General features: G+C 41.4%; 1 protein-coding gene across 3 annotated transcripts in view; it reads left to right on the top strand.

Moving 5' to 3' along the window:
• The window catches only part of SAMD5 (sterile alpha motif domain containing 5), a 216113-nt gene that overhangs the window by 152452 nt on the left and 40136 nt on the right, over window positions 1-23525 (top strand). For 2 of the 3 annotated variants that reach the window (XM_054021824.1, XM_054021825.1), the window contains one exon: window positions 2458-3527. The exons of the other annotated variant lie outside the window; for it this stretch is intronic. In XM_054021824.1, coding sequence (XP_053877799.1) covers window positions 2458-2505 — 48 coding nt within the window. In that variant the 3' untranslated portion in view covers window positions 2506-3527. Of the gene's footprint in view, window positions 1-2457; window positions 3528-23525 lie in introns of those variants that run through there. 3 annotated transcript variants of the gene reach the window in all.

Here is a 23525-nt window from a genome sequence, read left to right as displayed (position 1 = left end):
AGAGAGGGGCTGCTGAACCAGTACACTCAACCAGAAAGTGCAGTTACCCTGGCTGGAGCTGGATGCATTGGGGCAACAGAAATCAGGGATGGTTTGTGCTCCCACATTATGGACTTGGCTGGGCCAGTGGAAGAGTGAGAATAGTATCTTTATGGATGCATTTGGGGAGGTGTTAATTGCTTGTAGGGGAGGGGTTGTATGCCATGTATTGTCCTTTTGAAAAACCTGACCACTTATGAAATGGGACATGGGGGGAACAGTATGGATTAATGTAAATAACTGTTGTGTGTCCCACCCCGTTTTCCTTTCCTTCCCTTCCTTCCACAATTGCTACACATTTGGCACTGGGGCAGGGGGTGGAAGCATCCATGGGGGAAGGGTTCAGCATTGAGGACTGCAGGGGGCACATTTGCCCTGTCCAGTCACTCATGGAGCCTTATCGCATGAGCCACCCAGGCACAGAGTTTTCCAAGCTGGTCCTGGAATGCAGGCCAAGGTACCACAGAGGGGACACGTTATTGTGGCCATTAGAGACAGCAGCCACTCAAACAGTTCTCTCTGTTGTGCTCTATCTTTCTTCACTTGACCCCCATTCCTGTTCCAAGAACTGCGAAGTAAGTGCCTGCTCTTGCACCGCTACCCCATCCTCAAGCTGTGAAGCAAACCTAAGCATCTCCACTTCCCTGTCGGCATGTCTTTCCTCTTGTTGCAAGTGCCTTTGCCTTTGGTCCTTGATCTGCTTGTTGGTCCTGTCCAGAACTTCAACCATAAGTCCATTATGGAAATGCTGCTTCTTGGAATGGTCTGTGAGGGTATGATGAGCCAGGCTTCTGCAATATGGCTGACCTGTAGAGGTACATGAGCCTGTAGAGGTTTAGGGGCTTGTAATAAGACAAGACACAGAGACTTATTGTTTCAAATAGCTCAGTGCAGGAGTACAGAAAAATCATTTTGGAATTTCAAGGACAGAAAATACCTGGAGGAAGAAGGGGTAATCACTAGCAGCCAGCATGGATTTACTAAGAACAAATCATGCCAAACCAGCTTGATTCCCTTCGTTGACAGGGTAACTAGTTTTGTGGATGGGGGAATGCGGTGGACATAATATATTTGGACTTCAGCAAGGCTTTTGATACAGTTCCACATGACATTCTGATAGGTAAGATGGAGAAATATGTGCTTGGGAGAACTACCATTAAGTGGATTCATAATTGGTTAAACAATCACAAACAAAAAGTACTATTAATGGAATGATGTCAGACTGGAGGGAGATCTCAAGCAGGGTCTCACAGGAATCTGTTCTGGGTTTGGTGTTGTTTAACATCTTTATTAATGACCTGGATGTAGGAATAGAGAGCACACTGATCAAATTTGTAGATGACACAGAGCTGGGCAGGAGGGTGTTGCCAACACTTAGGAGGACAGAGCTGAAATTCAGAGGAATCTTGATAAATTGGAGAACTGGGTTATAAAATTCAACAAAGACAAATGTAAGGTGCTACACTTAGGGAAGAAAAAACAAATGCACAAAATACAAAATGGAGGATAACTGGCTTGGTAGCAGCATTGCTGAGAAGGATCTGGGAGTTGTTGGGTCAACATGAATCAACAAAGTGATGCTGTTGCAAAAAAAAAAAAAAAAAAAAAAAAAGGCAAATGCAATTTTAGGTTTCATTACCAGAGGCGTAGCATGCAAGTCATGTGAGGTGATGGTACCGTTCTTCTTGGCACTGGTTAGGCCTCAGCTGGAGCACTGTGTCCAATTTTGGTCACCAATATATAGAAAGGATGTAGAGAAACTGGAAGGGATCCAGAGGCGAACAACAAAGATGATCCAAGGGATGGAATGCAAGCCATATGAGCAAAGGCTAAAGGAACTAAGTATGTTTAGTCTGGAAAAGAGGAGAATAAGGGGGGACATGATAAATCTTCAAATACTTGAAAGGCTGCCATAAAATAGATGGAGAAAAGTTGTTCTTTCTTGCCACAAACGGCAGCACAGGAGGCAATGGATTCAACTTACAGCATAGCTGATTTCGATTAAATCTCAGGAAAAGCTTCCTAACTGTAAGAACAGTAGGACAATGAAACAGACTGTCTATGGAGGGTGTGGAAGCTCCTTCACTGGAGGTTTTCAAAAGGAGGCTGCATAGCCATCTGTCTTGGATGGTTTAGATACAACAAATCCCGCATCTTGGCCAGGGATTAGATTAGATGACTCTGTGGTCCCTTCTATAAACTGATTCTATGATTTTTTTAAACTGAACATCAGTGTAGTGGCATAGAGCTGCTTCATATCACAGAAGCTTCTTGGACACAGCCAAGTTAATCACAGTGAAAGAAATACGGAAAGAATGGTAAGCTAATCACAACCTTGTTTTTCTCCCCAGTAAAATGGAGTTTGTGGGGAGGCTGGTGGTCGTGCTGTGCTACATAAGCCTTCTCTTATCATTTCAGGCATTGCACGTTTTGGAGGACGTAACAGTTTTTGTGTTGCCTGATTGACCAAGAGAGCTTTTATTCCAAGCTGCTGGTGGGAACCCAGCTACATATGCCACCGAAGCATTCAAACGTTTGGTGACTGAACAGCACGTCTACAAGTGGAATATGCTGGTGAGCTATTGAGGCGGCCCTGAAGAATACAGCCTTCCCTGAAATGTGACCACATATCAGGAGTTCCTGCTACTGGAAAAGTTTGCAACTAGGATTGGGTCAGAATTCCGGAGGGAATCAACAGGATGCGGCATTAGCATCTACACAGCTTTTAGTGCCTTCCCATGGCTTCCGAGACAGCATGTTAGGACTGCATGCAAACAAACACACACAACTCCAGTGCTACCCTGCTTCTCCCCCAGGCAAATTTCTGGACTGAATTCAAACCCCCAGTTATATTTGGGACTAATAATTTTGTCACCCAGAGTATGCATGAACTATCTGTAAGAGAGATCGACTACATTTGAAAATGGAGTACAGTTGAACCTCTTCCCCTCTTTTTCCCCCCTCCCCACAGTTCAGTCTTTTCAGGTGACTTGTGACATGGTTGGGTTGGCACTGAATGGTGTCTGTACCTGAAAAGTAATAGAAGGTTCTTATTTTAACAAACTGGAATGAAATAGCAAACATTTATGCCTTCCCAGTAAAAATTCTGTTTTCCATGTTTGTTTTACTATTTGCATTTCTCAGTCTCCATTCAGAATTCCATGTGGTTGACATACCAAGATGCTGGTACACCTCTACCCTGATATAACGCGACCCGATATAACACGAATTTGGATAGAACGCGGTAAAGCAGCGCTCTGGGGTGGGCGGGGCTGCGCACTCCGGCGGATCAAAGCAAGTTCGATTTAACACAGTTTCACCTATAACATGGTAAGAAATTTTGGCTCCCGAGGACAGCGTTATATCAGGGTAGAGGTGTATTAGCAGCTACATATTGCTACCTGGGGCTTATAATATTTTTTGCATTGGTTCATAGAGTGGAAATCCTTCCTGTTCCTGTATTAATAAACTAAAAAATGGAAACTTAACCAGGCACTTTGTTTTTTGTTCCTAGCAGACTGTTCCTCCGGGGTGGGAGGGGGCATTAAAAAGCTCCTCCAAGTATGGCCCCCAGGATATACTGCAGCTGCTCTTGTGACAAAGCCTCCTCTAGGACCAGTTTTATCAGCAATTGCTTCATTTGGTGCTTGCTGCAGGCTCCCATCAATTCCCATGCTGGCTTCTGGGACCAGCAGGCACCATCCCAGCTGACAGGTCATCATGTACCGCTCAGTGTGAGGCACAGTCCCCAGCACCCAGTCAAACTCATCATAAAATGGACACAATGTTGGCGAGTTGCCAGAGGTGTGGTTGTGGTCCCTGTTTTTTTGTTACTTGATGTAGAGCCACTTAATGCAGTCTCTGCACTGGTCATCAGTCAAGTAAAATTCCAACATGACCAGCTTCTCCACTATTTACTGGTATGCATGGTCATATCTAGTACTCGTACTAAAATCAGTCGTTTTGCTGGCCTTGCTTCAGCGATTCATGAAAATCTGGCAACCATGATGAAGCGTGCTTTGTAAAAGACTTCTGGTCGGTATCCATTGCAAATGCCAAAGGTTCTGCTAAGGTGTGTTTGCAGCTTGGCAGTCAGAATAAAATGGAAGGGATAAACGCCAAGCTGCTGTACTAGATCAAGGCGAGGGGCTTCCGTTTCCCTGGAGTCAACAGCAATTCTTGGGAGAGAGAGAGGGAGGACAAAGAAAGTTGGCCCATAGCACTGTGGAATACTATGGGGGGATTCCAAGGACCTCAATCTGGGATGGGGGAACTGCGTCTATGCTGCAAAATAATAGGGCTTGGACTCTGTCCTGCCTTGGCACGGGCTCACACCCTTCTCCTTCACGGGAGTCTATGCATCTGAGCCAGAATCTGAGAGATTTGTGTGTAGACGGAAAGAGGGGTTAGGGCTTGAGCTTGAGTCTGAGCCTGGGCTTACATTACAGTATAGACATATCCTGACAAGCCATCGCAGAGCAATCTGAATTCATCAACCTTGATTGTGTCTCAACTGCTAGCCCAACCCCAGGGTCACCAACATGGCCAGTGGATGTGCGGCTTCTCAGCCTAGGCATGTGGCAACAGGAGACAGAGCATATATTTAAGTCTTTGTGAATGAGGCGTGGGAGGGTCAACCATGGCCACATGCAAGAAGGACTGCCTGGAGGGAGAGAGAGAGCGAGAGAGTGAGAAGGTAGGAGGGACTATGCCTAGCCTGAAATGCTGACAAAATCTAGGACTCACAGAAGGAATGGGATTAGATTAGGGGAGGGAACATTTTAGGATATGTGTTATTTTGCAAAGTTCTGTAACTCTGTCACTCCCGTCCTGCAACATTGGGTGCCTTACAATGCCTTGCTGAAGTAGCTCCCACCTGCTCACAAACAGCCTTCCTGAGTGTCTGTATGTAGCTGCAACTTGACAGCTACATCCTGGCTCCTATCAGCCGTGGATGTGCTGCAAGGTGACCCGCCCCCCCATTTTCTGGATTCTCCCCCGCCCCCAGAAATGTATGTCCTGTACTGCCCAGCCCTCTCCTGGCCAGTACAAATATATGAAGCCTGTTATTCCTTTAAGGGAATAATGTACCAGCTTATTATCTTAAATAGAGTTACCAAGACACGTCAACTTAAATACAATGGATTGGAAAAAACAATAAAACAAGTTTATTAAGTATAAAGAGAGAGATTTTAAGTGAGTATAAGTAATGAGACATAAAAGTCAGAAATAGTTACAAGAAAAATAAAGATAAAATGCTTATATAACTTAACAAACTATATTAGATTCAAGCAAAATTTCTCACCACATGCACATGGTTCCAGCAAGATGACTGACCAAACTCATCAAGTCAGGACCCCTCCCCCAAAGTCCAATAGCGGTTTCCTTTTGTCCTCTCAGGTGCAGAGAATGTGATGGTCAGGGAGAGAGAGAAGGGTGCCTTAGGGTGTTTGCCCCTACTTTTTATAGTATCAAGACTCCTCTTGAAAAATATTTCCAGCTGGGAACTAGGAGACAAAGAGTGTGTGAGGAAGCATGGTCCCTGATGGATTTTTTTTTCACCTGTTTGAGCTTTCTTTCTTTGTTCTCCCTTGCTTGATGACTCTATTTACTACTTAAATGCAAATTAAGGCTTGTTTGACTAGTTTGGTGATACGTGAGTTTTGAATATGCAGTCTTAGCATCATACGGGGAAAGCTTATAACTTCGCATACAATGTTGCCACACATTTTATCAGAACAGCAATGAGCAGCAAATTCTGAGTTTTCAAATGATATCTTGTACAGAAATTATTACAGTAGGGTGTGAACACCCGGGTGTATTTTGTCACACTTTTCGGCCACACTGTTCCGAAACATGTTAAACTAGAAGCCACAGTGCCCACACCTAGATGGAGTTCTGGAAGCGTATGTGTAAGCAGTTGGAGGGGGGACAGGTTGGGAGGTCTGAGGCACTGGTTTGAGGGACTAGTGTGTCTCAACTGCAGAGTCCCACTACCCAAGGAAGGGCTTACACAAGAGGTCTGAGCTGGGGAGCATGCCCTGGAGACCCAGAGCTAGAAACAGTGACTAGACTTGGCCCAGACCAGTAGGCTGGGAAGCACATTGGACCCGACAGCAGGGTCCACTTACAGCGGGCTGATTACCGTCCATGGGGAGACTGGGCCAGGTTGTAACACTGAGCAGTGAATGCCCTCAAACGCGCACTGATTTTCACAGCAGACATTCAGTGCCTCATAGGTTTAGGCCCTATATGTGGAGTTCTTGCATTTTGCCAGATGTCCTGACCTTAGTTTTTTAGCAGTTTCCAAAGTTTTATTTGTTCTTGTCCATAGTTAAAATTGTTCTAATTTAGCTGAGTAAGTTCAAGCGTATTGTGTCTGTTGTCAGAGATACAGTAATTGCTAGTTGGTAAAAGAAACTTTTACAGGTTCACTGCCTTTACATATTGCATGAAGAAGACTGCTGGGCTTTTTCAAGTTGCTAAGAGTACACAAAAGGGGTCAGACGTGGTCACAGAAGGAGCAGCAGTTTGATAGACAAGGGCTTACACACTGCTCCATGAGCATGGTTTCTCTAAGTTAGATATATCTATCTGATCTGTCATATCTTTAAAAAATGATGGAAATACAAAAAGATAAAGGTTTTATGGCTTTTGCTTTCACTTTGGAAGACCAATGGGTATCTGAGTACCGTGTGCTGTCAGATGTACTAGGATATCATATGTACAGAAACCTTACTATTATAACTTGCTGTGTTTCATACTGTTAGGTACAGATCCCAGAATATGGCAAATATAGGCGTCAGGAAGACCATACTGCTCAGTTAATATCATAAGCAGCACTGCCACTTTAAACACATCTTCTGTTCAAGTAGTCATATGTGGTGGTTTTGAACAGTGACTTAGATAAGGATAGTGTGTTCTTACATAAACCACACAGCTCTTTTAAAAATGAACTGAAAGACTGACAAGGCTCATCCGTGGAGACATTTAAATTAGATTAGAAAAAGCACTGGAAAGTTAGTCGGGGGAACAAGTCTGCACTGAGAAAGGAATGGACAAGATGATTCAGTAGGGCTTTTTCTACCTCTCTTTTATTATTATTTATTAAATAAATTATTTGTATTGTGGTAGCACTTGAAGGCCCCAACTTTTGCAGTTTTGATGTTTTGTCCTTCCTAAGGGAAAAACTTTTTTTCGAGGATACGTGTTCCTGGAAAAGGATTCCCCTTTTTCAGCTAGCTCTAGTTGAAACAGAGGAGGCAGAAACGTGGCTGATGGCACATAATCCTCTTTCTAGTGTTTAAAATGAAAAATACATATTTCTAACCTAAATGTATGTTTCTGAAGATTTTGTGCCAGTTCATTGCAGCAATATGGTAAGAATTTGTGGTGAGTAGAATCACTGAAGAAACTATAATGGGATTCAAAACTCTGTACATTTTTAATGACCTTCCCTCCTGTCCAGCCAGCTCAGCATCAACTGAGCATGTTTTTAGCACATTTGGATTGATATGATTGGCACTTCATAACAGGGTAGATAAAAAAGGAAATAAGCTAGATTTATAATATAAAGCAGCAATTATGTGGAAAAAGAGAATAATACACATATATTTAATTTTTCTCTTTGGCCAACCTAAGTAATTTAGTTGTGTTTCTTCATCTCCTCTTTATTTCCCTCTCCTTCTCCTCCCCTCCCCGAAAAGTGTGGCTTTCCTTTCTCTGTCTCAAGATAGACAGTCAGCAGTATGATCATGTCTGTGTTGGGAAAATCCATCATATTAGAAAACATGTCAGATAACATATTTCAATTAACATGATGTTAAACATGCCTTAGCACTAAGGATTTGTCTACATGGGGAGTTATTCTAGAATACGTATTCCTGATTAACTCCCTCAACTAATTCAGAACAAGACACCTTTTATTCTGGAATAAGAGCATCCACACAAGCTGATAATCAGGAATAGCTATTCTGCTTTAAATGCACACCCTTCCTTATCCAAATTAATTTTCCTGTGTAAATAAACCCTTAAAGATAACCCACAAGGTTAACCACAAACAATTAACATATTTCTAAACATGATGTATCCTTGCCTATACTTACGCTTGGCAGAAGTCAATGTTTATTTTTTATAATGATGACAGATAATATTGATATTTTAAGCGTTTTTTAAAATTTGTATCTATTTAAATTTCCACAGTTGTGGGAAATTATGGGAGCATCAGACATTAAGGAGTCAGTCAATTATTATTTGATGCCAGTAGAGGTTGAGATTCAAAAGGTTAAAGCTTTATGACAGTTAAAACACAAATTGTCAACATTGCATGTCAAAATATGCAAAGTAAATACTATTAAATCAAATGCTAATAAGTTCTCAAACAGATTTTTTTCTTACTTTGCCTGTCTGTAAATTTTGATTATTATGATGGAAATACGTTTTTATTGGTTTGTGAGTATATGGTGAAATTGACATTTACCAATCAAACTCTAGTCCTTCTAAGCCTACCTAGACTAGATACATATGTTAATTAAAATGTGCTAACACATTTCTAACATGCCTCATTTTCCCAATGTTGATGAGGCCTCTATAAGTCAGAGGGCAGTGGCCTCCCTTCGACACATGGGAAAGTGGATGCAGAAGACAAAGGACTTTATCTGGGATTTTTTCCCCCCCTTTGATCTGCCAACATGACTTTTACAAGTGAAATATTTTGTTTTCATTCTTTCCTTTGTTAATGTATGTAAGAATTATGCTGTTTCTTGCATCTGTTTTAGATTTATATTTTCTTTATTGGGATCTGTACACTGGAATTCTTTGTCTGAGGGAATCTTTCATGTTTAAGGCATTTTTGTATACTCGGAGGACAAGAATTTGGTAAGAGTCTCTTGTTGACATGATCTGTGAGGCAGAATTTACCTTGCCATTGTCTGGGCTGTAGAAGTTAGTTTGTGGGATTTAGAATGTGATTGTGTATGGAGTTTGGAGTGATTTTTATTATTGTTTATGATTTATTTATGGTAGCAGCCACTGTCACAAAGCTAAGCACTTTTCAAACATTCAAGGGGGGCATTCCCTGCTCTGCTGATCTCATAATCTAAAGAGAAAGAGAAAAGGAACAGAGGTCAAGGGAAAGGGGAGAAACAGTAAGCAATTTAGAGCTTTTAAGTTGATAAGTAACTGAAGTTTGATGCAATAGAGGATGAGGAACCTGCGGAAGGCTTCAAAGAGGGGAGTGACATGATCAAATTGACAGGTGAGGAAGTTGACTGTATCAGCTGCATTTTGTTCAGAGAGTAGGATGTTACCGAAATCAAGGTGGGACGTAATGAGGGCCTGAACAAAAGATTTATCTGTAGGAAAGAAAACGGTAAATCTTGAAGTTGTTAAGACAGAAGAAGCAGTAGAATTTGAGTATGTCTCAGGTGTGTGGGGAAGGATGGAAAAAGAAGTCAGAATTAACCCTGGGATTTCAAACCTAAATGATGGCAAGGATGATAGCTATTATCATCACTGATAGAGAAGTGGAAAAGTGGAGAAGGTTTGTGAGGGCAGATAAGGAGTTCTACTATGGCCATATCAAATCATAATCAAGTACTTTAATAGTTAAATTAAATTATTTAATGTAATGTCTTTCATCATCCTGATCTATCGGATTTGCAACCTACACAGCATATACAAGATCATATCCCCAATTCTTCAACAGAGTGGATCAACACTACACAGGAGTTTAGGGAAAGCAGTAAAGAATACTCTATCTAGTTGAAACTACAGGACGAGTTTAGGTAGGTGGACTGTAGTTACGCAAACTGAGTTAACAACCTAACTCTTGAGACCAAAGCCGTGTGAACTTTAATGACCATGGCTTTAAACTTCAGTCAAACAAACAAAAATAGGCACTTACTGGAACACAGTTTCTCCAGATACTGTTGGAACATTACTTCCATACTGATCGCAAAGGAATGAGTGAAACCTCACATTGTGTCCTGGGTTTTACTAGAATGTGTTACCCTAGTAGTTATCAAGCCTACTTAGCTTATGAGATACAAGATCTCAGACCAAAATGCTTTGGGTAATAAATGTGTATCTTATTAAAAATGTTCACCCCAGAAAAAAACGCTCTGTAGCACATGCACATTGCATGAAATTTGTTGCCAATATATGGATAAACCATATACAGAGCGGATTAACCAGGTCTCATTGTGTTTATAAAAATGGAGGTTGGCAACCTATCCCTTTCATTTGTATATCACAGATATTCTGAATGCTAATAATGAACTTCTTTCTGGCATAAAATCGTATTCTAAGCCTTAGTCTTCCTAGAATGCGCTCTGAAGTGAGTGTGACTGAATGTTACAGCAAAGTGAAATGTGCTCTACTGCAGGGGTTCCCAAACTCTTTGTCCTGAGGCTCATCTATGCAGCTGCAACAGGCGTTATAGCCCACTATTACCACTTCTTGAGGGAAATTATTTATTGTCATTATTACATATATATAAACTATAACACTGTAAATAAACAATACACATGGTTCCTTTTCATTTTAATGTAAACAGTTGTAATGATAGAAATCCCTAGCAATATGCATTTAAAGAAATGCTTCAAAATCTTTGAAACCAAACAGTTTTAGTAAAACTACACTTTAAAAATATTTTGAGATCAAAAAGTAGTGTTCGAACAGGGAAAACACAAGGTATAAATTTACAATGTATAAAACTGAACAGTAAACAACACAACAAAACTGTAAGAACACATTGTATTATTATTGATTTAAAACAAAATAGTTGTCCAACGTTAAACATTATATTGTTTTTTCATTTTTTGTATGTAAGATCTGAATTTCTGTCTGTGTAAGTAAAGACCCAATCTTACTCTCTACTAATTAGAAAAGACTCAAATATTGTAAATAAAAATATAAAATAACAGCTGTATTACAACACGCCGAGGCAACAGGTACTCATCTGATTCCAGTAAATGAGAATCCAAACTTCAAGAATGAGCCATCATATTTTCTTACCACTTTCTTTATTTTTTTTGGCTGTCTCATTTTGTGTAGCTGTAGATGATCCGGGACTTCCATTATCTTCTTCACTAGTGCACCCTTCTCATTTTTGAAAAATAAATCGATCCATGCCAGATTGAAATACTGCTTGCTGTTTTTTGCAGTTGTAAATGGCGGACTGTGTGTACGTTGCTAAGTTACCTTGCAATGAAATGCACCGTTGTACTCGCGAAAATTAAATTTGACATATTGCATCTTGGTTTTTTAAAAATAAATAAAGTTTTTTCTATGCTGTGTCCAACATGTACATCTCAAAACATTACATTTATATAGCTTTTACTTAGATTACATGAGTCACATGGAGTTAAAGATTTTCTAAGAGCTTGACTGGAGAATGCAGTTGCGCCAGCAGACCACCCGGGACTGTGTTGCGGCCCTGCTTGGGTTGTGGCCCACAGTTTGGGAACCCCTGATCTACTGTACTATGTGCTTTTACACTGACTTTTCATTCCTCCTGTTATCATAGAGTATCTCTTGTTTTGGCTCACATCTCAATGTGCTGTAATTCTCCTCAGTGGTCTGGGGTGTCCTTGCGTGGTGACCTTTTCTAATTCTTAAAACAACATTACGCAGAGAAATAACCCTTAAGCTTATGTAATGGAAAAGGTAGGGTATACCCTTCTTTACAATAATGGTGTTTGCTTTCAAAGACGTCACAAAATGACAAGCAGCTTTGCATTTAATGCTGCACCTGCTTGTGGTGACTAGAAGGTGATGGTTTTATAGGAAATAGTGACCACTGAGGGAGCACTGTCATAATGCTCTGAGAACTTGCCTGTTATCTTGTGACAGTTATAGAACCAGAGAGAGAGAGAGGTACACCATCACCACTTTTCTGGTAGCAACCCCAATTCTTATAGTCACATGGCAGTTACCACAAATGGAATAAAATTATTGAGCATGGACGTGTGCTGACTTACATCTGGTCTGAATTTGGTTCATTATCTTTTTACTTTAAGGTTGGAGAGAATTCACAGAGCTTCCATCAACCTCAACTAAAGAAACAATATAACTCAAAACATTTAAATAGATAATCCCCCCCCATGACAGAATTTTGGCTGCAAAAAAATTCAGCTCCCCAGATTCTGGCCCATATTGGTGATTTCTTTGCTTTGAAGCTTGCTCAATGGCAGATTTTAAAGTGTTAATAACTCACCTGTTTTTGTTTTTTTTCTTTTTTAAATTCTTCTTTCGGGGTATCCACCGCAGAAGTGTTGGATCCTCTATTTTATCTGCTTTGCCCATTCCTCTCAACATATGGCCCCAATTCTCAGTCTGTTCAACCCTGCACTGATCCCAGGAATGAAGGGGTCAGGTAGCAAATGTGGCTTTCTGGGGACAATCTGGCATCAGTTAGTGCAGCCTCAGGGATGCTGTAAGTACACTTCAGTGAGCCATGAGAAGCAGAATAGCTGGTGCTCCAGCTAAATCCCTTCCTTGTCCTTTTTTGTCCCAGACACATCCTTACACTGAAGGGTCTTCCTGCTCTATGCCAGCAGGGGAGCCCTTCACAAAGTGGGTATTTCCTCAGGGCTCACTTCCACTCTCTTGAAGTTTCTTCTGTGCTGCTGGAGCAATGCAATGAGGCTTCAGCAGAATGGAGGATCAGGCTCCTTCTAACTGGGAACCTGTTTAAGTCTGTGAATACCAGTTGGAGCTTTTCCTCAAAATTACCAGCAGAGAGGGGAACTCTGCACTGATTTACTCCATCCTGACTAGGATGGGGGGAAGGGTGTCACTCCCCAAGCTCTGAAGGGAATCCAGCCCAATGCAGCCTATTGTCCTACCCCCCTCTGTTTTATATACCAAGCAAAAATTGTCCAACAATAAAATCTCTCTCTATTTAGGGTTTCAAAAAGTGCAACCTCTGACATTTAATGGTGTCTAATTCTGCAATATTTTTAAATAAAGTTTGTAAACACAATTTTTTCTGCCATTAGTTCTCAATGTCAGCTAGTGTCTCCACTCACCATCTCTCTCTCTCTGTGGCTTGATTGCCCCTTCTTATGGAAATACCTCTGGGTCAGAGTATTTGAATATCAAGATTTATGTGGAAGTGAATTTTTACATATATGTTGTTATCCTCTGGATAAGGGGCTTCAAAGTGGAATAGCAATGTTGGCCGACTGGAACAACAGAAGTGCATGTGTGGGCACTTCCACAGTAATGAAAATCAAATTTTGTTACACTTCAGTAGAAAAGCTCTTGGCAGTTTAAATGAGAGTATCTATTCTTCTTTTCTGTTTTGCATGAGTTAATGTTACCAGTGATTTAGGTGAGACTTTGTATGTGTTGGTTAGGTATGAGTTTGGAAGCCTGTTTTTTCCTTCATATCTGGGACTTTAAGAGGTTGCATAATGGAACTGATGCTATGATCCATAAGTAGTGTATTTGTAGGTATCAGAAATGTGAAGCAAAAGCAGAGAACAGGAGGCATAACTGGAGGTGATATACTGGACAAGGTTCTTGAAACAGGAGAGTGGAAACAGCAATTACACAGTGAAAAGTTGGTTCTTGCAACAGAATAATGGCAATTATTCCCCAAAGCGAATTCTGAAATCCCAGTTATTTGTGATATCTGGTAAAATACATATGAACTTTGAAGTAGCATTCAAACTAAAATATACTATTTGTGCAGGCATATTACGGCGATAAGTTGGGATCTTTAGAAAGCTTAGAAGAGAATGGACCCATTTCTTAAACATTTTATTCCATTTTCATACTTATTTGCATTGTGCAAAGGCCTCTGACAAGAGCATGTGCACATACAATGATAGACAATGCTTCCTGACCTGTAGTTCCTGCCCCCAAATGCATCTATGTTCTTGGAACAGCTTCTCCATGGGATTTTAAGAGATGGTTAGGATTAGAAGAAAAAATTTCTACCCCAAACTCTTCCGAGTGGATGTCCACATGCTGTGCCCAAAGTGCGAAAATTTGCCCCTAAATATTGAGGAGAACAACAAAAAATAATCCATCCAAAGTTTTTTGAAAAGCACATAAGGATTGTTCTGAATTTTTATCATAACCTTTCATGACATGGGATAAATGGTAAAACGTCACTGTCATTTAAAAAGTAACAACCCCCCCCCCCTTTTTTTTTTTTTTGATACAGAGGCACAAAGAAAAAGCATATGGGTATGTTTATAAAACATATGGATACCCAGGTGTAATGAAAACCCAAACAAAGTAGTTGGCTAGAACCCCTGAGGTGCCTCACATAAAAGAGTTCAGTGGAATGTTGCCAGTTTTCTTTTCTCTCCAAGAACAAACATTCCTTTATATCACAAACAAGTAAAAACAAATAAGTCAGACAGTATAAATCTGGTGGTAGGGCAGAAATAGTCACTGCTTGATTCTCTCTCTTCATACTGGTGATTTTTGTTCAGCTCTTGGAATACAATAGCCTTTTAAAAAAATAATTACATTTAACCTCACTGGTAGTTGCCTTATGGCACACCGTTAATAGAGTTGGGTTCACTCAATCTTGGCCATGGTTACCCAGCTGATGTTTCTGCAATGCACTGAGGACACTGCCATAGTAACCCACCTTCTTATAATGAAGATCTTATCCTGAAAAAATGTTTTTGCTATACTTTACACTGTAGTGACTTTATTGCATTTGCAAATAAAGTTTAAATGGCTGAATTTAGAAACATAATTCACATATTGCTTCCCTACACTCGATGCAAATTTTTGTTAGTTTTGTGCTTCTGTAGTGATGTGTTGTGTCTCTATGCTCCTCTTTTATGATGGTCATTTAGACACATCAGCGGTGTAAAGGTAAACACATACTTGTAATAATTAGAATAGATGAACAATTGTCTTTAGGTGAACATGGCATCAGCCAAGTAGATGACTTTAAATCCACATGAATCAAGTGCTGCAGTATCTGCAATATACATGACGTACCAAGTACTTCTGCTGAGTCTTCTTCAAAGCTAAATAGGTCTCTTCAGTGGTTACAAATTAGATATAAACTTTGGTATAGTGCAGGGGTTGGCAGCCTTTCAGAAGTGGGGTGCTGAGTCTTCATTTATTCACAGTAATTTAAGGTTTCGCGTGCCAGTCATACATTTTAACGTTTTTAGAAGGTCTCTTTCTATGTCTATAATATATAACTAAACTATTGTTGTATGTAAAGTAAATAAGGTTTTTAAAATGTTTAAAATGCTTTATTTAAAATTAAATTAAAATGCAGAGCCCCCCGGACCGGTGGCCAGGACCCAGGCAGTGTGAGTGCCAGTGAAAATCAGCTCGCGTGCTGCCTTCGGCACCTGTGCCATAGGTTGCCTACCCCTGGTATAGTGCATTATGTAAGAAACTGCAGGGCTTCTTCGCTGAATATTCCAATTTTTCAGAACACACACCACAAAATAGTTTTATGTTCTGGCATAGAACTCATGCATCGTGATCTGCTTAATTGTGATCAGATCAGGAAAAGGGAAGGAAACAGCTTTTTATATTTTTTGTAGATTGTGTTGGAAGAACAACTATTGGAGTTTTCCATCAACACCACCTGTTCAGTGGCGCTGGAACAGTTTTTATAGTGGGGGTGCTGAGAGCCACTGAACCAAACTGTAAACCCTCTATATAATGGAAACCACTTCAAGCCACGGGGTGTGGCAGCACTCCCAGCACCCCTAGTTCCAGCACCTATGCACCTATGTAGTGACTAGGGGACAGAGTTGCGATTTTCAAAGGCAATTCAAGGAGTTGGCACAATAATTGAAAAATTGAGGTCCAGTTTCCATTATGTTCCTTTGAAAATCCTGGTGCTGGTCTTTAGTTATACTGGCTTTATGTAGCCCTTTAAAATTGGATTAATTGGGCAAAGAAATAAAGCTTGTTTCTTGCCAGTAAATGGTGGCTATTTCCCACCCCCATGAACAAGGTCCATATTTTAAAGGTTGGTCCTGAAGTAATACAGTGTGGGATAGCAGTGGGAGGACTGAAAAATTAATCCGAAATACAGATGTGTCCACACAAACTTATTTCCACGCTAACTGGTTTGAAATTAACTTAGTCCACTTTTAAAGTTGATTATCCAATTTTCACTAACTGGCCAGTTAAATCAAAAGAAGAATTGCATTAAAATAACACCTCATCCCTACCCTCTGTGTAGACAAGAATTTACGTGGGAAAGAGAAACGTTGATGTTTACATTTACAATTTTCATACATCTCTGCAGTCAAATAGTATGGTTTATAGTGTGCCTCTACAGACAGCATTGAAGTGTGTGTGTGCATGTGCACATACACAGGAGGGGCCACATACCTACTGCAACTCCAAGTGGAAATGTGACTAAGGCAGATGCAATTCCTCTGGGTGCACTGGGGCATGCACAAAGCTGCAGAATCTGCTACTACTCTGTACAGTATTATATGATGGGGTTGTCTGCCAGAGCAGGGGACTGGAATCAATGACCCAGGAGGTCCCTTCCTTATACAGGTGTTTTTATACAGGTTGCAGATGGAGGCAGAGAAATAGCCCTTGTCTCACTCTTGCCCAACCCCTTAAGGTATTTCAGATACATTTTCAGATTTCTATAGTGCCTCAGTTTTGATATTGGAGAAGATTTATAAATGATGCTGTCAAACATCATTTATTAGGGAGGCAGCTTACCATGGAAAAGTGTGTCCAACTGTTAGTGTGAAACAAATAGCCAAATGACACTCGGCCCCAACCCGTGACTGAAAAGCAATTGGGCACCGTAGGCTTCATGTCACAATTTGTTTTGCCATTTGTTGGACGTAATTCATCTAATAAAGAGAAACTGCCCCCTCCCCCCACCTTTCTTCTTTTGAAATGGAAATAAAAATGAAATCCAAGCCCAGTTCCCCAGACAGCCCTGGCACTCTTTGAACACTAAAGGCATTTCTAGTGTTTGTTGTAAACGAGGTAGAAATAATCTTCTTAAAGGCAAGTCCTGCCTTGTCCTTGTTTGTGTCACTCATCTTAACACGTTTGGTGTAATTTGTTCTGAATGTCACAAATGATCTTTGCCTTTATTGCATATTAGTTGGCACTGGGTTTGGTTGATATTTTTCTCTCTAGATTTCTACTTGAATGTCAGACTAAGTTTTGAATTTTACAGGACAAATGGAAGGCCTTTCTTTGTTATGGTAAAGTCTTTTACAATATTGGGTTTGGGGATACACAAACAAGATTGGAGAGAGAAATGCAGTGAAACCAACTTCAGGATTTCTGTGGATTCAATACATTTCACTCTCCAAACTAGGTTTGCTGCACTTGGAAGGGAATCCTTCCCCTTCTTCCATAGCCCCAGACACAATGGAATCAATGTGATTCTGCTACTCTAAGGGCTGGAAGGGTTTGGGGAGCCCATGCAAGGTATCCATACCATTTCCATCAGAACAGCCCCACTCTGCAGGTGTCCCTGTATATCCCAATGAATTAGGTTTGAAAGGTGGGGTAGGTGATGGTGAGAGCCAGGCCGAGGCGGTGCATCTGTTGTTAAGTGGATTCACCAGATATTACATATCCATCCTAGTACCCCAGAGAGTGAGGGCATCAGGGGTTGGGGGCTACTGTTGCATCAAGGGAGGATGTCTTTTCTCCTAACCCCCCTAGAACATTAGGATATTCTGGGTCAGTGTGGGAGACTGGATTTTAAGCCCTTCTTACTGTAAAGTATTCCAGACACTAAAAGAGTTTGTCCTATGACCGTTTAAATATAAATTAAAGTATTAAAAAACAAACAGGAAAGAATGGAAAAGCTGGATAGGACAATGGTTTTATATAAGGCTATGAATGAAGGCAAATTTTAAGATGACTTGCTTAGCCAGTTCTTACTAATGTATTTGAATCTTTCTAGCATGTTGCTGCATTTACTCTTGAATTTTTAGGATAAGAAATGCTAAATAATTTATAGTAATTTAAACTATTAGACTATTGTCATGCAAAAATAAGGATTATTACAGCACCTGGTATTGTAACAGGCAGTAGCATCAATGTTTTCTGTGACTTTACCCTTACAAATATATCATTGATTTTACTTAAGGATTTGATCCTTTGTGTGTTTGTCTCTTTATAGTTGCCATTGTTGGTTTCTCAATGGATGAAAGAGCTCTCATTTATGTCATGTCAGATGGCTAATTCAAGCCAGGAGTTGAAAGATATGTGTGTTCACAAACGTAACCACAAACACTCAAAACACCTTTCTTCATCCTCTTTTCCCTCCCTCTAAACGTGGACTTCCTTGTATTAACTGGGTGGATGGGGGGTAGGAAATGAGAATTGAATTAAGGCAGAATGTCGTGCAAAGGAAAGGAGATGAAAGCCAGAAAAAGATAGGCACTTGTATTGTTAAACTACATTCCCTTTGAGTCAAAGCATAGTTCATGATCTGCTGATATTACTTGTTCTACTAAAGGATTTTGAAAATCTCTGATACTTCACACCAGTATTGTATTTGCGGTCATTTGAGCTGAAGTGGAATACAGTGGCTATCAATTTTTGTCATCTTTGTTCAACCTGTAAATGGATTTTTTTTATTATTATTATTAATACTAATTAAAACACTATGATATGAATATGCCCATAAATCCAATCTTTGATATGCATGTGAGACGGTCGGAAATATATTTTGAAATACCTTAAAGTTAATCACACATACTCCCTCCCTGCCCTTTTTTTTTTTCATCAAGAAAGTTATCCTTCCTATTGTTGTTGAATTCCTTTTGGCATACTAAACCAGTTTTCAAGTATACTTCAAGGATAACTTTAGCTCTTGAAAATCTCATCAGTAATTTGAAAGATGGTGAAAGTAGCAGAAGTGCTGTATGGGGATAATAGGCCTGACTTAACAACAGAGGCTCAGTTCTAATCAGAATTACAATCAAATTATGTTTAGCCTGAAGCATTCCTGAAGCAGAGCTCAAAGGCATGTACTCTCTTCTCAGTCTATGAGCACAGATTCCATTGACGTCAGTGACTTGTGGACAGCGTATGGCTCTGAAGTTGCACTTACACATTCTTCTCCCAGTGCTGGAAACTTCCATTTGCTTCAGTGCTGTGTGTAGAGGGTTTGTAGGACTGGAGATTTAATAAAGAAATGTCCCCTTCCAGTTTAAATATTCTTCAGATCACCAAGTACTTTGAGTCCCCCCCCAATTCCCTTAATCAAGGTCTTAAATAATTTTTCCACCAAAAAAGACTTGATAGCTATTTTCATATATAAACATATGTATGTAAATATAGGAGCATTGCTTTTCAGTACTAAAAGTTGTATATCGTATCACTGGTTTCCTACACAGGTTACATTAGTCTTGGTTGTTGGATCCAGCCAAGCGGTGCTTGATGCTGACCCCAGGGGCTGACAGGGGCCTCAGGATCACTCTAATTTATGGCATCTGCAAGGATTCTCAAGGGGCCACTGTAGCCATGGATTGCTTATAGGGTTGCCACTTGTTAATTGCTGGAAACTTGACCCTCGAGGCCCCGCCCCGCCTCTTCCCCAAGGCTCCCTCCCTTTCCTACTTCTTCCCCCAAGGCCCCACCCCTAGGGTTACCATTCGTCCGGATTTACCCGGACATGTCCTCCTTTTTGTTCTAAAAATAGCGTCCGGGCGGAATTTGTAAAACACTCAAAATGTCCGGGATTCCCCCCCTCCCCCGGCAAAGCAGAGCGAGCAGCTGGGAGGGCTGCAGGAAAGTCCCGGGCTGGACTCTGGAGCAGCTGTAGAGGAGCCGGATCCGCCCTGCATTCTGAGCCGGCAGCTCTCCCCTGCAGCCCGGTCCAGCAGCACTGTGCAGGGCCAGGGACCGGGTTTTGTTGTGCTGGGGAGCGCAGCCATGTGTCCGGCTCGGCTTGCACAGAGCCCAACACCCTGTTCTGAGCAGCAGGGTAAGGGGGCCAGGGAGGTTCTGGAGGGGGCAGTCAAGAAACGGGGGGAGGGGCTTTTTGGGGGGAGTGGAGAAAGTTTTGGGCAGTCAGGGTACAGGTAGGGGGTAGGGTCCTGGGGGGCAGTTGGGGGGGGGGTCTTAGGAGGGGGCAGTTAGGGGACAAGGAACAGGGAGTCTTAGGTAGGGGGTGGGGTTCTGGAGGGCAGTTGGGGGGGGTCTTAGGAGGGGGCAGTTAGGGGACAAGGAACAGGGAGTCTTAGGTAGGGGGTGGGGTTCTGGAGGGCAGTTAGGAGCAGGGGTCCCAGGAGGGGGCAGTCAGGGGACAAGGAGTGGGGGGGTGGGGAGCTGGGAGTTCTGGGGGGGGGGCTGTCAGGGGGCAGGAGTGGGGAGAGGGATCGGAGCAGTCAGGGGACAGGGAGCAGAGGGGTTTAGATGGGTTGGGAGTTCTCGGGGGGGCTGTCAGGGGGTGGGGAGTGGTTGGATGGGGCGTGGGAGTCCCAGGGGTCTGTCTGGGGATGGGGGTGTGGATAAGGGTTGGGGCAGTCAGGGGACAAGAGGCAGGGAGGCTTAGATAGGGAGTGGAGTCCTGGGGGGCAGTTAGGGGCAGGGGTCCCAGGAGGGGACAGTCAGGGGACAAGGAACGGGGGGAGGGTTGGGGGTTCTGGGGGGACGGGAAGTGGGAGGGGCAGGGGCGGGGCTAGGGCGGGGCTCCTCCCGTCCTCTTTTTTGCTTGCTGAAATATGGTAACCCTACCCACCCCCATTGCTCACTCCTCTCCTCCCCTCCCATATTGCTCACTGAATCATCGTAAGGAGCCTGCCTCGGGTGACCAGATGTCCCAATTTTATAGGGACAGTCCTGATATTTGGGGCTTTTTCTTATATAGAGGCCTATTACTGCTCCCCCCACCCCCGTCCCGATTTTTCACACTTGCTATCTGGTCACCCTAATGCCTGCCTGCCAGCAGAAGACGGCTCAAACTGAGCAGGGACTGGTGTGGGTTAATAACACGGTGCCTCCTCCCACCCCACAGTAACCGGACTTTTGGTTCAGGTGCCATTTCGGGTTGCCAGGTCCCCTTTTCGACCGGACTTTCCAGTCGAAAACTGGACACCCGGACACAGAAGCCAAAAAACGGACTGTCCGGGTAAAACCTATATAGGTGGCATCCCTAATTGCGAGAGTGCAGTATGTGCCAATCATGCTTCCTCCTGCCCCAAGACACGTCCTTAACCTGGGAGGGCCAGCAGGAATACCTAACATCAGCATGAGCTCTGTGCCACTTGAGGTTCTCCAAATAAGGGAATCCCCAGGAGACCACCTAGATCAGCTTTAAGGTGCTTTGAGCTGTCAGAGTGGTGAAAAGTAGTCTCATTTGGGCTGAAGATCTGGCCCACTGATTCTAACATTTTTTGTTTGTTTCACTACAGGGATAGATATTGGAGATTTGCATCTGTTAAGCAAATTAAGGAATGTGGTTTGAGTCTATTAAATCTAGTGCGTCAAAATTATTTATGATTACAGGGAGTTAAGACTTGGAAGTAAAACAATACCAAGGAAGAAACAGAACAGATGCAAACGAATGTTTAAACATGAGAGCCACTTCACAGAGTTAAACTAAACTAAAACCTGGGCACACTTTAAATTGCCTTTGAATTTGGAGAGTAGAAAACTTGGCCTCAGTGCAATCCTTGAACTTCACATCAGCTCTTTTTCAGGTATTTGGTACAATACTCGCCTTGTCAGAAAAACTGTCATGTCCTCCAGTCAGCTAGCACGCTATTTACAAAGCAAGAGCGAGACTGAAAAAGAATGGAAGGAATTCACTGACTGAAGTAATTTTTTTTTAAAAGATCATATTAATCAAGACATTTATGAGTGCATCTTACTATGTAAGATTGTCTCATTTGCATTTTATGTTTCTGAATCATAGCTCCAAAATAATGTGACTTTATTTGACTTTTAAGATGTGTCTTAAACTATTTAATTAAAACCACTATTGTCATATGCCTCTTAGGTATTTTTTAAAGGAAAATCAGTAGATCTACAAAGAAATAATCTTTATCACTGAAAAAAGTAAAATAATTCTTCAATATTAATTGTATATATATTTAAAGAACTTCCTATAGACAACCTTCTACTATAAAACAGCTGAACATTTCATAACAACTGGTATAAAGGATACATCTTTATGGTTGGCTGATTAACTGCTGGTTTTGTTTCCTGCCAGACCTCTTGCTACAAGTCATAAATCTTAATGTTATGCTCTTCTTTTTCAGGGTTCTCTTTTCATTCTTTTTTTCCTTGTCTCTTCCTGATAACCTTTGCACTACTGTGATTTTTTTTCTCACATCTGATATGAGCTATTTCAAACAGAAGGTTGAAGCTTGGCTCTCTGTAGAAAATGGTGCGAGTGCACCATTAAAAGGTGTCAGAAAGATGCCTCTGGATCTGGTTGTTAAGTGAGGCACAGGTACTGAAGAGTAATAGAATGAAATGTTCTAATTCCTTTTTTTCCGTTATAGTCTGTCTGATAGTCCTTCCTTTTAGATTCCCACCCTCCTTTTATACTTCTGTGTCTTGTATGTGACTAGTTGTGAAGTAGAGTTATATGTAGTTTACTCTCCTATAAATGATGTATTGTTGGTTTAGGAACAAACCAAATGTAAAAAAACAATAAAGGAAAATGTAGCCATTGGATGTTTTTCATCCTAGATGTTATCTATAAAAGGTTTTAATTTGAAGTTGAGGATTGCTACGGAATTTATCCAGATTATGAATTTTTCTAGTAGGATCTGAAAGAGCATATAAATTAGGGGCAAATCTTGCTCTGGCTGCATTGATGCATTAATAAGGGAAGCGGGGATGGAGAGATCCTTTCTTTAGCCCCTGCTCAGAAGAAAGACGAGTCCCAAAACTATTGCTGGTGCAATTGCTAGGAAAGGAATGAACTAGCCAGCTCTGGCTAACTAACATGCTCTGGCTGGGAAGCACATAGAGTTTTTTGTCAAATGAGTGGCAGCATGTACCCCCTACCATGTCCTGTGTTATCTGAGCCATCCTGCCCTGTGCCAACAGGATTGCTCTTGTAATTAATGTGCAGCTGGTTTTGTTCAGCTACTCCACTGATCCAAGAGCAGCTTGTACCAGTCAGGGCAGTATTTCATCAGGTGTATATGTATAAAAGATCTGTTCAGCCAACACGAAGTGCATTAACTTCTTACACAGATCATGTCACATCCCCAGATAAATACCTGCAAAATTACATCCAGAATTAAAACTTTCTTTAAAAGTACAGCTTTGTGTTGAAACACAGATTAGAAAAAAAGCATTATCATGACTAAGATAGAACAGTAATCTTGATGGGATGTTCAGAGTATTACTCTGAAAAGACAAAACTTTTTAAAAAGGAAAATTGTGACCTTAGTTTAGGCCCAAAATGAGGGGCTTTGTCTTTTGTATCACCCTCCAACTAGTAAGTATCTACTTTTGAAGGCTCTACTTCACAAAAGAGAAAAAGGAACTTTTTAGTTCCTTCCTCCCTTTTCTCCTTGCAG

This window comes from Malaclemys terrapin, chromosome 3, assembly GCF_027887155.1.
Source record: "Malaclemys terrapin pileata isolate rMalTer1 chromosome 3, rMalTer1.hap1, whole genome shotgun sequence".
Lineage (NCBI taxonomy): Eukaryota > Metazoa > Chordata > Testudines > Emydidae > Malaclemys > Malaclemys terrapin.
This window is presented reverse-complemented; position numbering and strand designations above follow the sequence as displayed.